The 15,164-nt window shown below is 42.8% G+C and overlaps 2 protein-coding genes across 12 annotated transcripts; one reads left to right on the forward strand and one right to left on the reverse strand.

The window, feature by feature from the left end:
- The first annotated feature begins 369 nt into the window (after positions 1-369).
- Positions 370-12,793, forward strand: mak (male germ cell-associated kinase). 11 transcript variants are annotated; one of them, XM_056434733.1, is made up of 17 exons: positions 378-526; positions 2,130-2,231; positions 2,308-2,475; positions 3,746-3,800; positions 4,086-4,207; positions 5,026-5,108; positions 5,729-5,861; positions 6,018-6,189; positions 6,703-6,870; positions 7,902-8,147; positions 8,335-8,549; positions 8,735-8,874; positions 9,259-9,402; positions 10,380-10,463; positions 11,338-11,457; positions 11,722-11,817; positions 12,088-12,793. In XM_056434733.1, exons 3-17 carry the CDS (start codon positions 2,375-2,377, stop codon positions 12,246-12,248), a joined length of 2,040 nt encoding a protein of 679 aa, XP_056290708.1. In that variant the 5' UTR covers positions 378-526; positions 2,130-2,231; positions 2,308-2,374; the 3' UTR covers positions 12,249-12,793. The 11 variants fall into 11 exon arrangements, with proteins under 11 accessions (XP_056290719.1, XP_056290713.1, XP_056290717.1 ...); XM_056434734.1 differs by lacking the exon at positions 5,026-5,108 and adding an exon at positions 4,500-4,579 and having other exon boundaries at positions 2,335-2,475; XM_056434732.1 differs by having other exon boundaries at positions 2,335-2,475.
- Positions 12,794-12,829: 36 nt separating this feature from the next.
- On the reverse strand, positions 12,830-14,136 carry tmem14ca (transmembrane protein 14Ca). The gene is made up of 5 exons (XM_056434749.1): positions 14,074-14,136; positions 13,520-13,604; positions 13,321-13,422; positions 13,103-13,190; positions 12,830-13,010 (listed from the first exon to the last, which is right to left on the reverse strand). The coding sequence occupies exons 2-5, from the start codon at positions 13,593-13,595 to the stop codon at positions 12,953-12,955; spliced, it is 324 nt and encodes a 107-aa protein (XP_056290724.1). The 5' UTR covers positions 13,596-13,604; positions 14,074-14,136; the 3' UTR covers positions 12,830-12,952.
- Between the last annotated feature and the right edge of the window lie 1,028 nt (positions 14,137-15,164).

Genomic DNA, 15,164 nt, shown 5'->3' on the forward strand with positions numbered 1-15,164 from the left:
TACAGTGTTGTTTTTGTTTTGAAATAAAGAGGCACGTGTTTGGCAGACATTGTTTTCAGATCAAGCAGCTATGTTTTATTAATTATTCATCCTTTTCATTTTCGGTCTGGAACTTGCTGACTTCGTATCTAAAAACCTGTTTCTGTGGTTCCAGTTGTGTGGAGGCTATTTCAAATACGTTTGCTCGGGGTCGAAAGAGTATACGACAGTAAATACTTCAACACAAATGACAACATGGAATATTACTATTAATCCAACTCAAAGTTTATAACATTCTCGTTGAGGACAAGGCTGTGCACTTCCGCAGTCCCACAAAGCATTGCGGCCGCAAAGCCACTCGTCACCTGGCAACTTCAGATAAGCGTTTGTGAGTGCGTTTCCATGGGGAGCAGTCACGCGCGTACGCACACGCGCCCTTATCGTAAGAACTTGGTTTAGATACTACGTGCATTTTAACTGAAGAACCGTCGCGTTATCGGCAGGCCCAGAAAACAACGGACGAGGCCCGGAAATGCATCCCTAGATGGTGAGTTTAGAAGAAGCAACTTTGCAGAAGACTGCCTGAATACAGAGAGCCAGGGAGTTGCACCGTCCCAGCTGACATGCCAATAACACATGTTTGTTCCTGAAGACCCACGGCTACACTGTTTATTATAGGCTACAGAAGGTTATTCTGGTTCATCAAAGCTGGTATTTTTTTTAAAGTTAGGCTGACTTGTTTTATGTATAGCCTGCTGTGTGTTAAGTGGAATGTGTTCATGCCAACAGAGTTGCTCACGGGAAGCAATGAAGTTCACATTTATGTTACCAAGTAGGTCTTATTAGGTACATACTAAAGGTTATGATCAAATGTAACTCTGTTTCCTTTCCACTATCAGGTTTGTGTACGCATTTGTTTTCACTATAATTGACCTTGAATAGCCTCCTAATGTCCTGTGGCTTGGACAGGCTGCATCTTAATTCCCTTTAAATCCCTCTACAACAGATTACCATATGTGAGGGCTGAACACAAGCCAGCAGTCCTCTGTCTGGCATCCACACTTGTCTTGTTGCTTATTCTTCCAGTGAGACCGGAATATCAAGCAGAGTTTTGTTTAGAGAAGTAATTTCTAATTTGCAGTGGAAATCGAAGGATACATTGAGGAGTATATATCGACTAAAAGGCATGCAACAATGATGACAATAATGAGCTTTAAAACATGTACCGGTACATCTTCATAATTGCACTGACATTCATTAGGTGATTATCAGGAGTTGGGCATTCTCTGTGGATGGGCGTTCCTGGCCTCATCCAATGAAATAAACACATATCTCATTTTGTTCAGCAGTCCTTGGTTTATCTGCAACTGCATTTCCTTTAACCTGATACAGTCAGGAGACATGTTCTACACTTCATTCCCGTGTTGACATCCTGACACCTGAATGCTCACAATCATAAGGCGTTGACGGCTTAGCATGTGTGTATGGATTTCACTATGTACAACCAGAATATCCATTGTCATTTATTGGCCAGTAATACCTGGGTTTTGTTTCATTATCCATATTATGTCAGAGTATGAATGTTTTTTTTTATAGTTAAGAGTTAAGACTTGGAATTACCCATGTGGAGAGACTGCTGTTTCACCAGCGTTTAGAGCAGCATGTTGCTACTTTACGAATAACAGTGACCAGCTATGCATTTAAGAAGAAAATAAAGCACATCATGTCATCAAAGTCTAAAAAACACTATTTGTCTCATGCAACGCTCGTGTGATCACTGTGGCGTCAATCACATCCTCTTGACAGGCAGGGTGCTCGGGGAAAGGTAGTGGATACCGGTAAGCATGCTGTTGATGTAACATCCTATTTACATCCCTGTTGGCCTAATCTGCCTAGGGCGGGCTTTTTCCTCTCCCATGGGTAGTCACGTCGGAGCCTCCTAGTGAGACACACACCTAATCCTCCTCACTGAGAGAAAAACAGGAACTGTTTGTCACTTTTCTTTGTTCTCATATCTGATAAACATCCCGTCTAGTGGGGATTATTCTGGAGTGGGTAGAGTTTTTCACCGTTGTGCGATTTTCTGTATTCGTAGTTGATTGGTGTCCACCTGCTGCTGCTAATGTTTGTTTTCTTTACTGTCATCGAAGGATCCCGAAGGCCCGGTGTCGACTCTTGACTGATCACCAGGGTCCAACCTCTTCTAACAACGGATCCGTTACTGCCAGATGAGTTTGGATCTTCAAGAATTGGTGAGCATCGTGACATACTGGACAACTGAAAGACCCTTCCTCCTTGGGCACAGACATTTGATGAATGAATCTGCAGTGTGTGTCCTCAACTTTTTTTATGCAGAAGGAAAGTTAACGAGCGGATGACACCGTCTTGACGGACGATGAATCGCTACACCAACCTGAAGCAGCTGGGCGATGGCACCTATGGCAGCGTGCTGATGGCGAGAAACAACGAGTCTGGAGAACTGGTGGCTATCAAGAGGTGAGGATGTTGATCATATGTTCAATGTAAGTATAGTTTCTCACTGTGTAAGCAGGGCAATATATTGATATACTATGAATGTTGTGTGGGAGTTTGGTTTGGTTATTTGGATATAGTCACATAGTTTAAATATTTACTCTCTTTAGTTAAAAAGTCTGCAGCCATGTTGACATGTCATGGGTCAACACAGGTTTCATTGGTTAATTTAGGCCACTCACGTGTGTGTTAACAGCCATTCCAGTGAGCCAACCTGCACAATACCAGGGCATACATGAGCAGGGCCATAATTATTGTTATCAATTACATCATTTTTTCCCCCAATTCGACGAGTATGTTTACTATAAACACAAGGGTATTTTAGATTTTCAATGTAGGAAGTCAACTCTGGCCTACAACCTTTTTTAATAATGTATCCCTAGTTCCTACCGTACCAGTTCTACAATGTAGATGCACTTCATTTTCTACTATAGAAGTATATATTTAGTCATACTAAATATTCAAAAATGTGATCTGTCATACTTTGCTCTGGATTACCGCCATGAAAGAAATGTCTCGTGTCCTGCCATCACCAGGCCAAACAAACCAGCGTACATACCTTTGTTTCAGCAGCATGGCAGCGGGGTTCAATAATAGATGAGAAACTGGGGAGATCCGTCCACTGGTTGATCATTTGGTTACCATGCAAGACAATACATGTGGTGACGGTGAAAGGGGGTGAAAGTAGAGGGAGTGTGTCAGGTTGCTGACATTGTGAAAGGGACCAACCAAACTGGAAGGTGCCCAGAAAAGAGGAAAAAAGATATCTGCACATAGTGTAACTCTTAAATAACTCCAGTTGGCGGGAGCGGTAACGTTGATTGGAGGAGATACGCTATCGTCCAGGCATCCCGTAAACAGCTGCTGTGTGGTTTTTAATGTACATATTAACATCGAGTGCATGTTAATGGCAATAGTCACTGAGACATTTTCAATCAACACAAGAAAATAATAATAATAATAATAAAACCTTTATGGTCCAGAATGGCAATTCATATCACTTTACATTCTAGTGTTTGTTGTTTTTTGTTCTTGAAATGAAACAAGCTGAAATGACAGACACCGGGAAAAAAATAGCTGAATTATTGATGGAGACACACAAAAGAGTTTTTCTAGAGACTCTATGCCATGTTGGGTGTACATTATATTCCCGGCAAAGGCGATGCCCTTATTGTTTAGTTGATGTACATCTGATCTGTACTCCAAACTTAATGTCTGGTTTTGACTTCCACAGAATGAAGAGGAAGTTTTATTCATGGGAAGAATGTATGAACCTAAGAGAGGTCAAGGTAAGGATGCTGATTCTCTGGACACGGCATGGGACATCTTTAGGCTGCTTCCAGAGATGAGAATATTATTTTATTGGCAAGATAAATGTTCTACACTTGCAATGCATTGTGCACTTAAAGCTCTACACACACTAACTACCGTACGTTACCCTGAACTACCCGCTGACTTTTTCGGATTCACAATTGCAAACATTGGAGTGTATTGTTATTATTATGTGTCAAACAAACCAGCGAGATCACACAAATGCCATCATTCTTATCCTTTTCCACCACGTGTCACGCCAGTCCCTGAAGAAGCTGAACCATGCTAATGTGGTGAAACTCAAGGAGGTAATCAGAGAGAACGATCACCTCTACTTTGTCTTCGAGTACATGAAGGAGAACCTCTATCAGCTTATGAAGGACAGGTAAGAAGAGGAACCCCACACTTTTCCAGGCTGATGTCTTTCGATGGAGACGCTTGCATTAGGCTCTTTATGAACACAGCTGCTAACACCTTCTCTGGGGGAAGCCCTGATGTTTTTGCTAGTTTGGAAATCCCAGGCGTACGCCGCACTCCCCCTCGCCTGGGTTTGTCATCTGCGTTGTTGTTCAGCATTTTTTTACCAGTCAGTTTGTGTGAACGAAGTCAAACAATGTGTATGTGATAATGCTTACATTAGCAGGCTCATGAGAATTCTGTCAATTTTATGTTTCCAGAAAAAGGTTGTTCCCTGAATCAGTGATAAGAAACATAAGCTTTCAGATTTTACAAGGCCTGTCATTTATTCACAAACATGGTAGGTGCACTGTGTTCCCTTCCTGCCTTGCACTTTGCATGCGAGTGGCAGCATACTGCAAGATTCTCTGATGAAACCTGAAAACTTTAAAGCTATGAAATACATGGAACATTTAAACCAGGGACCTGAGAAGTCAAAGTGATGATTCATTTATCAGAATCTTGGAGTGTGTCAGCTCTTCACCACTGCCTCATCTGACTCATTGGTCTGCATTTCTAATGGGTGTGTGCAAGTTTTAAGAAAACTACGGAAAACTCATGAATTTAAATGTGTGCATGTTCAAATGCAAACAAACACATTCCCAACCAGCCTGTATGTTACATGCTTCCACACATCCAGAGTGCACATGCTTTTCAGGAGTTCTCTTCTTTCTTGCTGCTTTTTTAAATTTCTCTTTTACACCTCTTTCCCTTCTTTTTTTTTTATCTCTTTGGTCTGCTGTTCAGAGAGAATAAGAAGTTATCAGAGAATGAAATTAGGAACATCTTGTTTCAAGTGGTATCTGGGTTGGCTTTTGTACATAAGCATGGTAAGAGGCTTTACTCTATTTGACTCTTTATACCTGTTCAGAAGTAGCACCACATTTCAGTAGTTGGTTTGGGTGTATATTGTTACAAAAATTCTGGTAATTTAGTGTGGCACTCAGAGGCCAGGAGGACCACGTCCACACACACAGACACAGGCGGGGGCGGGTGGTGGAAACACAGGACGGAGGGAAACACAAGAAACATTGGGGAATAAGCTGGAGCGAGGCCGTGCACGTGTCAGATAATAGTGTACCCGCTAACTGCACTGACAGAGACATTCCCTCCACTATCTCTGTGGTGAATTAAGTACTGGGAAAAATAAGCTTGGTTAAGATTAGAGAAAATACTGTTGCCGTGATTAAATAATGACGATGTCATTGTCAAATACTCGACTTACTCGAGTACTTCACACCTTGGCCACCGCTGTCGAAAACAAATATACACCCACTCAGCAGCTTCCCAGTTCTCCTTTTACTTGTGCTATCTGAGTTTCGTGCAGCATTTGCATTGCGTGTGAAATACTTATTTAGAATAATTGAAATGACTGTAATTTGGCCATTCGTCCGTTGTACAGAGTTGCCTCTACACACAGTGGCTCACCTCGATGTGAACCTCTCCACAGGTTTCTTTCATCGTGACATGAAGCCAGAGAATCTGCTGTGCATGGGACCAGAACTGGTCAAAATAGCAGATTTTGGACTGGCTCGAGAGATCCGCTCCAAACCCCCCTACACAGACTACGTGTCTACCAGATGGTGAGGGCACTGCCTGGACATCAGGATTCTTCTAAAATGCAGAGAAGGACCTGGGCGTCAATTACAGTGTGCTGGACCAGTAATGGATCCGAAGAAAATTCACATTACGCTCTCTCTTATATGCAGTATGTTTATTTGAGCGTGTTCTCTGTCCAGGTACCGAGCTCCAGAGGTCCTGCTCAGGTCCGCTACCTACAGCTCTCCGATTGACCTGTGGGCTGTGGGCTGCATCATGGCTGAGCTCTACACCCTCAGACCTCTTTTCCCAGGGAACAGTGAGGTGGATGAGATCTTTAAGATCTGCCAAGTCCTCGGCACCGTCAAAAAGGTGAGAAAGAAACTAAAAGGAGTGAGGTGGTAATAAGTGACCTTTATTTTGGGTTTTAACTGTTTTTCAAATAAAATAAAAAGCGGGGAGCGGTCAACGCCAATTTATGCTATGACCTGGTTTTGAATTGGTATGTGACCTCAACCACAGGTACAAGAGGGGAACGTTTTTATTCATGCATATTTCATTATATATTGTATATGTATTTGAATCAAGGTGGTAGTTGGTGCTGACCAGGTGTGTTTAGGTGGATTTCTTCTGCATCATTATAGAAGATGTGCACATCAAGGTAGCCATACACAGTTGAAACTAAAAGATGTGTCACCATTGAAAGAATAAATTGAGGTTTCTAAATGTTTATATAGACATGCAAATTATACACGTTGCATTCAAAAGCAACTGAAGCAAAGTGGCATGGATTCTTGAAAATCTAAAACACTTCCAGTGGTGAGATATTTTAAATGTGACTGATGAATATAATAAGGAATAACATCTGATTGTTTCTTCCCATAGACAGATTGGTCAGAAGGCCACCAACTAGCATCTGCTATGAACTTTCGCTTTCCCCAATGTGTGCCGACGCACCTGAAGACCCTCATCCCTAATGCCAGCAATGAGGCTATCACTCTGATGAGGGACCTGCTGCAATGGGACCCCAAAAAACGACCCACTGCTGTACAGGTAATCAAAACCAAGTCTCAAGGTCTGGTGATACAGAAAGACGCCACGCCTTTTTTTACCACGTCTGGTCAATGTAAATAGCATTTATTGTTAGTGAAAGCATTCTGTACTATAAATCATAACCAGCATCATAAGTCTGCGACTGGCCGAAGTATTACCTGGAATCCAATGACCTATCAGGACACACATCATTTTTTAAAACTCAACATAACTACCTGTCCTCAGAGAGGTCATTTAAATGACAGTGCAGGACTCACCACGACATGCAGGGTGTGGGCTTGGCTGTATCTCATGGGGGAGAGTGGCAGTCCGGTAACCACAAGGTACCCGGTTTGATCCCCGCTCTCTCCATAGTTGCATCTTGAAGTGTCCATGAGCAAGACACTCAACCCACAGTTTGCTCCCTGGGCCCTTCCCTGCACATTACTGCTCGTTAATAACTAAAGATGGGTCAAATGCAGAGAAGAACTTCCCCACAGATCAATAAAAGTGTACATTTCTTTCTTTTCTTTCTCTCTTATCTGTGGTCCCAATACTTACATGCGTTAGCATCTTAATCCCAGTCATTTAAAGAAAGGCTTACACTATACTTCATTCCCCCTGCCACTGCACAATGTTCTACCACTTGCCTGTGTGCTCTGTGCTGCAGCGTCATGGACAACACATGGTCATTACATAGGTAGACATCATTACCAGTCCACCGATGGATCCCTGTGTGGTCCCTAAGTGGGAAACACCTTTCCAGAGGGAGTGACGATGCTTTTCCATTCCCTGCTTACAAAGCACCCAGGCGTAAGAGGGATATCTAGTTTGATCCTGGTCTAAGGGAAACAATTAAAATGCACTTTAAAAAGAGTTTACCTATATTATTGGATAAAATCTACACTGTATGTCCATGATTTTAACACACTTGTGTGTCAACACAATGCTCTGGTTCATGTTGTGTGTATGTACTGGGTTTAAATTCATTGACTAGTGTTCTGGAGGACTTTACTGAATAACACTGCTGTTTCCCTTCTTTGCCGGTCTAGGTTCTGCGTTACCCGTACTTCCAGGTAGGCCAGATCTTAGGGCCTCGTCCTGAGAGCCAGGAGGTCAAGAAGGTCCAGGTCAGGCCGCCGGCCCAGAAGCAGGTCTCGGAGTCCAAGGCTGATCCTCAGAAGTCTTCCTCTGAGTCCAAAGCCTCCACATCCTCCTTCAGAAACCAACATCATCAGCCTCTTCAGCAGATGCCCCTTCCCCAAAGTGAAAGTAAACCAGGAGGCCTCAGCCATGCAGTGAGTGCCGCCATGCAGACCAGAGCCTTATTTATTGCATTTCATGTTGTAGACAATAAATAAAGACGATCTTCTCACAATTTCCCAGAATACTAATACATGAAGGGATCTCTCTGACCCCTGACTTATCGTATTGGACTCCTCTGCCGAGGAGTAAGACTTGTACGATTATTGTATTCATCTGCAGAAAGCAGCGTTGCCGGGCAATGAGAACAGCGTTGGTGTTGGTGGTGGGATTGGGGGGTTCAAGAGTGGCCGGCGTCGCTGGGGCCACACGGTGGCCAAGACCCCTCAAGACAGCTGGGAGGAATACGAGCCGTCAGAAACCGCTGCCTCCAACTCCAAGAAACCCAGCCTGGTGAAAGCAGAGGAGGAAGTGAGCCTGAAGGAGCATCACCCACAGTAGGTGCTCTGGTATCCTAATAAGACTGGATTTGCAATGCAGCACTGCGAAGCACCAACATATGCGTTACATGTAGCTGTCTCATGCATCATGCATTATTAGAGACGATGGGCTGCCTGAGTTGTGAAGGATTGTCAAAGGCATGAGGCGCTGTGACCTTTAAATATCTGGTTTCTGTTTTTAGGCCCAAGGATCAGAAACCTCTGTATTCCTTCAGCACAATCACGAAGCTACCCAACAATGTTAAAGCGGGCCAAATGGACTCTAATCTCCCAGGATCTGCTGCCCGGCAGCACTACCTGAGCCAGTCACGATACTTGCCAGGTAGGATTGCATGACTAACAGCCAATCGGGTAATCTTCATCATTGGAAAGAGGTCGTCAGAACGTAATGTTATACAAGCAATCTGATCTCTCTGAACATTGCATCAATCTTTAACGGGCTTTTGTTTAGTAGTAGTTCATCTACTGCTCGTAGATTAACTTTTTTTAAATGGCCTAAGTCCAAAAAATTTGAATTGTAAAACTCTTGAAGGACTATCTTAATAAAATCTCAGCAATTCAAATCAGCTAGTCCACACACACACAAATGTCAATACAAATTGTTAATTAAACCAGGCGTCCCCCTCCTATCAAGTAAAAACAATCAGGCACCATTTCATTTTTTTTTTCCTCCTATTTTTCATAACAAGAGGTATGTTGCTTTAAGGGTTGATCGGCAAGAATCTGACTTCTGGAGATAAGGAGTTGAGTGGTTTGACGCTGCGGGACTTGTGGGAGAACTCCTCAAACACTGTAAATAAACCGCTTGCTCCTATTGGAGGAGGAGTATCTGTGACCAGAGACAACGCAGGTGAGGACTAATGTCTAATGTAGAAGTGTTAAGAACTTTGATGGAGTCTGCGGGTTCCCCCGATTTCACTCACACATTAGAGACATCCAACGAACAACTGTCATGAGTTCTCTTCTGATTCATGGAGTTATGCACGTTGCATGAAAAAACCCAGCTTTGTCACAAAACATTTTGTTTTATTTTCCAGTTTTTATGTCCTAATGCCCCTAGGGAATATTTCATTCATAACAACACATTGTACCCACCGTGGACTGTGGAAAAATAGCCTTTTTTTGAGTAACCATAACCGAGCCGGCGCCTTATGTTTGGCAACAGAAATAAACATTGACTCCACTCATTCAGAGATAAGGATAATAGCTATACCGCGACTCGCCTCACCTGGCGACTGTCAGTGTCACGTACTGTTGCATAATATGACACCGTCCTGTTCGCGCCACAAAGGGCACGACGTGCTAATGATGCAGCTAATGTCTCCTGATCAGTAGTTACGGAGCCATTGACAAAGCCGTGTTAGGGGTGAGCCGGAAGTGTCTGCGGCTTGAGAGAAGGGAGACTTCTATAAATCATTTGTCATGTAGACAGACACACAATATGTATGTGCTCTCCTCCTCTGTCTCTTTCTTTCACTGTCTCTCCATCACTATTGCTTATTCATGAGATTAAGGCTGTCGGTGTAAGATCAAGTGCTCCTTAAATGGCCTTCAACTGCCACCCACTGCCCACGTGTCCCTCCTCCCAGCACTTACAGACACACACACACACACACACACACATCAACATGTATTTTGATACGCCTATATGAATACAAAAATGTAGTAGCTTTATTTTCGTTTTGTCTCTTTCTGTTAACTTCCGATGCAGCTTCATCGGCGCTAACGTATGCATGATATTTTTTCTTCTTCGTTATATTTGTCTTCTTCCTCCTTCTCTCCGATTGCATGCACACCTTCCCCGACTCTCCTCTTCGGCGTGAGAAGAGAGTGCCTCTAAAAGTGAGGATAGCCCACCAGAGAAAACGTTTGTTAAAGAAAGAATACTGGAGAAAATCGATCTCTCCAAAGGTATTTCATTCAGATGACTTGACGGGAACCGCTTTGTTGCATCTCACAGCTGGATGCTGTGAATTGACTTAACTCTAAGTTGCAATGCTCACGCTCTTTTGTGTACAAGCACTGGAGTTGTCGTTGGCGTGTTGGCTGATACAACAAGCTTCAGGTATTCACCCAGCGACTTTACATGCGAATGGAAGCGGCTGCTAAAGGCTCTGCAGGAGGCACAGGGACAAATACACAGTTTAACCCGGGAACTAAGACCTCCAGTGGCTAAGTAGATGTTAAATTGCACTACAACCACATGATCTTCATAAGGGAACAATGAGGCTTTCCCCTTATTATACTGATGCCATGTGTGGCTGCTGGCGAAGCAGATCGATGGAGGCGCCGGGGAAGCTGAATGACTTCAATCACATGGCCTTAGTCATTTGTTTGGGTGCTCAGTAGCTGTTGCATATGCAGTAGCCACTTCACACACTTCATTTATATCAGTAAAGCCGAAGTGTGAGAAACATCTCTTCGGTGTGTTTATGAAAGTTTTCCTCATTTGTATGTGTTTTGTGTTTTAAAGGGTGCACATTCATTTTTTTCTGTTTTTTTTCTTTATTTTATATTAATTTTCTGATTTATTTTGATTTCAATTTAGGATAGGAATTTATACGCATTTTTTGCTTCTACCTATACCTTTTCAGTCTTTCTCTTTTGTATATTATATATGATTGTATTGTTTTTGATTTGATTGACTGAATAAAATACACAAACAAACAAACATTATTTTAGCTTACATGACCCTGACCAGCATGCTGCGTGGGTACATGGAGGCGGTGGCATTAACATGCATAACAAATAAAAACCCATGAACTATGTCTTTCTCCCTCTCTAGGGAACTTTGTAAGCACCAAATATAACCTCTCTGGCGGTTATATCCCTTCATTCCAAAAGAAAGAGGTGGGCTCGGTGGGGCAGAGAATCCAGCTGGCTCCTTTGGGAGGCCAGCACACAAGTAAGCTTTAATTCCCTCCACGTGACGCTGACAGAATGATTCTTAATGTTTGGTCGGATAACTTCTCGACCCCCTTATCCGGCTCAAAATGTTGAGCTCCTCATTAAACCTGAAACAGTTTGTGTTCAGAAAGAATAACCTTCCTGGTGTGTGTGCGGACATCCCTTCTCCTTCACTCTGTTCAGTTTCCAGTTTCTTGCTTGCACTATTTCCATCCACTCTCACAGGGACTGTGTTTCGCCTCTTTTTTTCTCACTCTTCCAGTCAATCTGTCTTCTTCTCCCGATAATAAAAAAGACAAATCGAAATCTGCAAAGCCAAAGCCCATATCCAACTCATCTTTGAGCGAAACTAATGAAGGTATTGCCGTTATGGGTTCCATGAAGCTCTTGTTTTATTATGATTCTGGCGTGATTACTTGTGTTGGTGCATATAGAGGGAAAAGCGCTCTTTCTGTATTGTTAACGTCTGTTGCTTTTGCTCCTACTAACAATACTAGTTTTGAGTTTACTTTTGATGCTATTTTATAAGCTGGTCAGTGTGTAAAGACAGATATCTGAATATATACACTGTATTTTCACTGTATATGTTGGAGATGGACAAAAATGACTGACTGGTATGTTCCTCCAGATTACGAGGGCTGGAAGAGGAGGGCAGACAGAACTCAGATGAAGGGGAGCAGCTACTCGGCCCTGGGGAAAACGTCCGGGAATCTCCTGACCAGAGCTCCGCCCGTGCAGCCCGTCTACGGCAGGGTGGACTGGGCATCCAAGTATGGAGGGAATCGGTAGTTCAGAGCGGTCATGCAGCTTCTACTGCCTGCTGGACTGTTGCCTGGTGGCACACATCTTTGGCAGGAAGTTAACCCTAAACACAGATATGGAGGTATCATAAGTAGTCCCATGAGACATTCTTCAAGGAGAAAGTTTTAATGCCAGAGAGGCATCACTGATCACTGAGTGATGCCTCTAGGTGTGCATGACGTCTATGGTCGGAGGATGACGGTTGCCATGACGCTGAACCAAGACGGATCCTGTCTGCTTGACAATCAGCCAGTGTGAGCCAATTATGTTGTTAGTGATGTTGCAAAACTTTTAATTTTTATAACTGAGTTTATCATTGTAATGTACTGTTTTACTACTGATGACAAAGCAGAATCAGTAATTTATTAACAGCTCCTGCAATGTTATGTTCACTCTGCTTTTATTCCGATAACATCTTCAGTGTAATGGCAACAACAAAAGATGACATCAACTTTTTCTTTGTACCCCTGCACACCTCTTTGTATTGAGTGAACATTTTGTAAACATTTTATAGAAATAAATACATGAACGTTCACAAGACATTCATTCAAAAAAGGACAAGACGGCCATTTGTAATATATAAACAAGGTATTATATTTCATCCTTTATAAAATAACATTAACAGTAAATGACAAATAAAGACAAGAAGCTCCTGAAGTAGAAGATGGGGGCACATCAGAACCTCGACTCCATCAGGACTCCTGCGGTTTCTGGAGCAGCGTCATACTGAGCTTTCCCATCATCAGAAGACTGCAACCAGAAAGAAAAGGAAACGTTCTCTCACCTTGAATATGTTGGTGTGTGCAAAACAGGTTTAGTCATGAATGGTATGAAATGGATACCTTGCTCCAGCAATCAAGCCAGCTGGCATGAACTTCCTGGACCCATAGAACCTCTTTCCCATGACGCCAGCCAGAGCTCCGGATGTAGCTGCAAGACACCGTGTGTCGGACAGAGAACTCATGACACACCACTGGCCACTTATTCACTGTATCCACTTGTTGCATAGTTCCTCTACATGCAACACACACACTATGAAGTACAGTCTTAGTATACCAACCGAGGGACACCCAAATATTCTTAGGGTCATTGGAGATCTGGTAGGCGCCCAAACCAGCGAGGCCACCGAAGATAAGACCCGCAGCAAGGGAGGGGGTACTGCCTGAAAGAAACAACACATGTCATTGTAAACACGAGGATAGTCAAACAAGCAAAAATTACAATATTAAAACAAAATCAAAAAAAGGTGCTCTCCATACCTGCTTTAACAAAACCAATGGCTCCCCCGGTTGCGATCAGGGCTGCATATCCATATCCGACCCAATCCACAGACATGTTGGACACCTGCAGGGGCCACAGCGCGTGAGTGAGCCAACAGACTCCATGGAGCTAGCTGACCGAGTCCAGACACCTTCCTGCTGCGAACCCGACACGTTACAGATGCAAACATACCAAAAGGACTCTCCGAGTGCTGCAACACGCAGTCAGAGGAAACTATCTGAGGGCCACGGGAGGACTTAGAAACATTGTTTCATGCGAGGAAGTGTCCCCGCTGTCACGTTTTTTTGGGGCCAGAAATTGTGACAGTGCACACACTCGAGTGCCTGTCTGGATGTTGCGATTAAGCTAGCTGCTGTACAGTTTTTAGCAAGCGCACCAGGAGCACACACAAGCGACACGCATGCGTCGCTTAATTTACAGAATATATAACTAGCTATATACGCCATTTTCTTTGTAGAACAATTTAAACTGTAAACGCCTGAGATTGTAACAAAAGAAAGCTTTAAAACGCGAATGAAGACACATATACAACCTTGCTCTCTGTTTGTCCTCTGTCACAACCAACAGCAGCCAAGTTCTCCACCGAGCACAAATGAATGGAGCACACAACACGCGCCGCGGGGCCTGATGGGAAATGTAGGCCACGTTGCTTGGGAGGCAAGGTGCTGCGTTCAAGAGAAGCGGAATTTGTAGAACCATTAATGGTAAATTAATAATCAATGGCGTTTTGTTCCGATATGAAAGTTATATTGGTTCTTTAAAAAATATATTGAAATATCGTCATATTTTGCATGACATTCACCAAATCATGTGTTGTTGATGGACTATCGTCTTTGGTAACATTGACAAACAAGTGTACATGTGCAGTTGTTGTAGTATTAGTAATCAAAAATATTGTCTAAAAAAATCTATATTTAAGATAGATTCCTTGACTAATCTTTATTGTACATACACCACTATTAGGTCTTTATGCTGGTATCTGCAGGCAGAAAATAACAGGAGCAATTTGAAACATGTATCACTGTGTGTTATGATTAGTGATTTATTAACATCTTTGACATAATCATTCTATTTTTTTGTAGCATATCATTTGACACTGCCACCTCCTGAGATTGATTGTGTGCCCATGAGCACAGCTTCCCCATCTGTTTCCACATCGATGTGCATTAGTCAACATTATTGACCATTATTTCACATTGTTTTGCTCAAAGGAATCTCATTTAAGAGGACATTTTTAGTGTGATAGGTCTCCATGATTTTAATTGTATTTATATGCTTGGGAACAAACAGGTAGCTGGGTTGTGACATAACAGTGAAGTTAAACTACAGGCCTTGCATGACTTCGAGGCCCAGATAGTCGTCAGACAGATTAGACCTTGTTTATTATTTCAACCACAAGATGGCACCACAGGATTATTTTAGGTTGTGTTGAAGGCATACCCCAACATCTCCAGCTTTAACGGGATTTTGTTTCCCTCTTTCAAATAAATGTTTGCTTTACATTCAGAAAAAAATATATTTAAAAAAGGACAAAACACACATCACCTGTACCTTCATCATAATGTATGTCTTTTCAGTATTGGAGCCTTGGTGGGTGTCCGGGGAAATGGGTTTAGTCTTAGA

The sequence above is a fragment of the Pseudoliparis swirei genome, chromosome 16 (assembly GCF_029220125.1).
Source record: "Pseudoliparis swirei isolate HS2019 ecotype Mariana Trench chromosome 16, NWPU_hadal_v1, whole genome shotgun sequence".
Classification (NCBI taxonomy): Eukaryota; Metazoa; Chordata; class Actinopteri; order Perciformes; family Liparidae; genus Pseudoliparis; species Pseudoliparis swirei.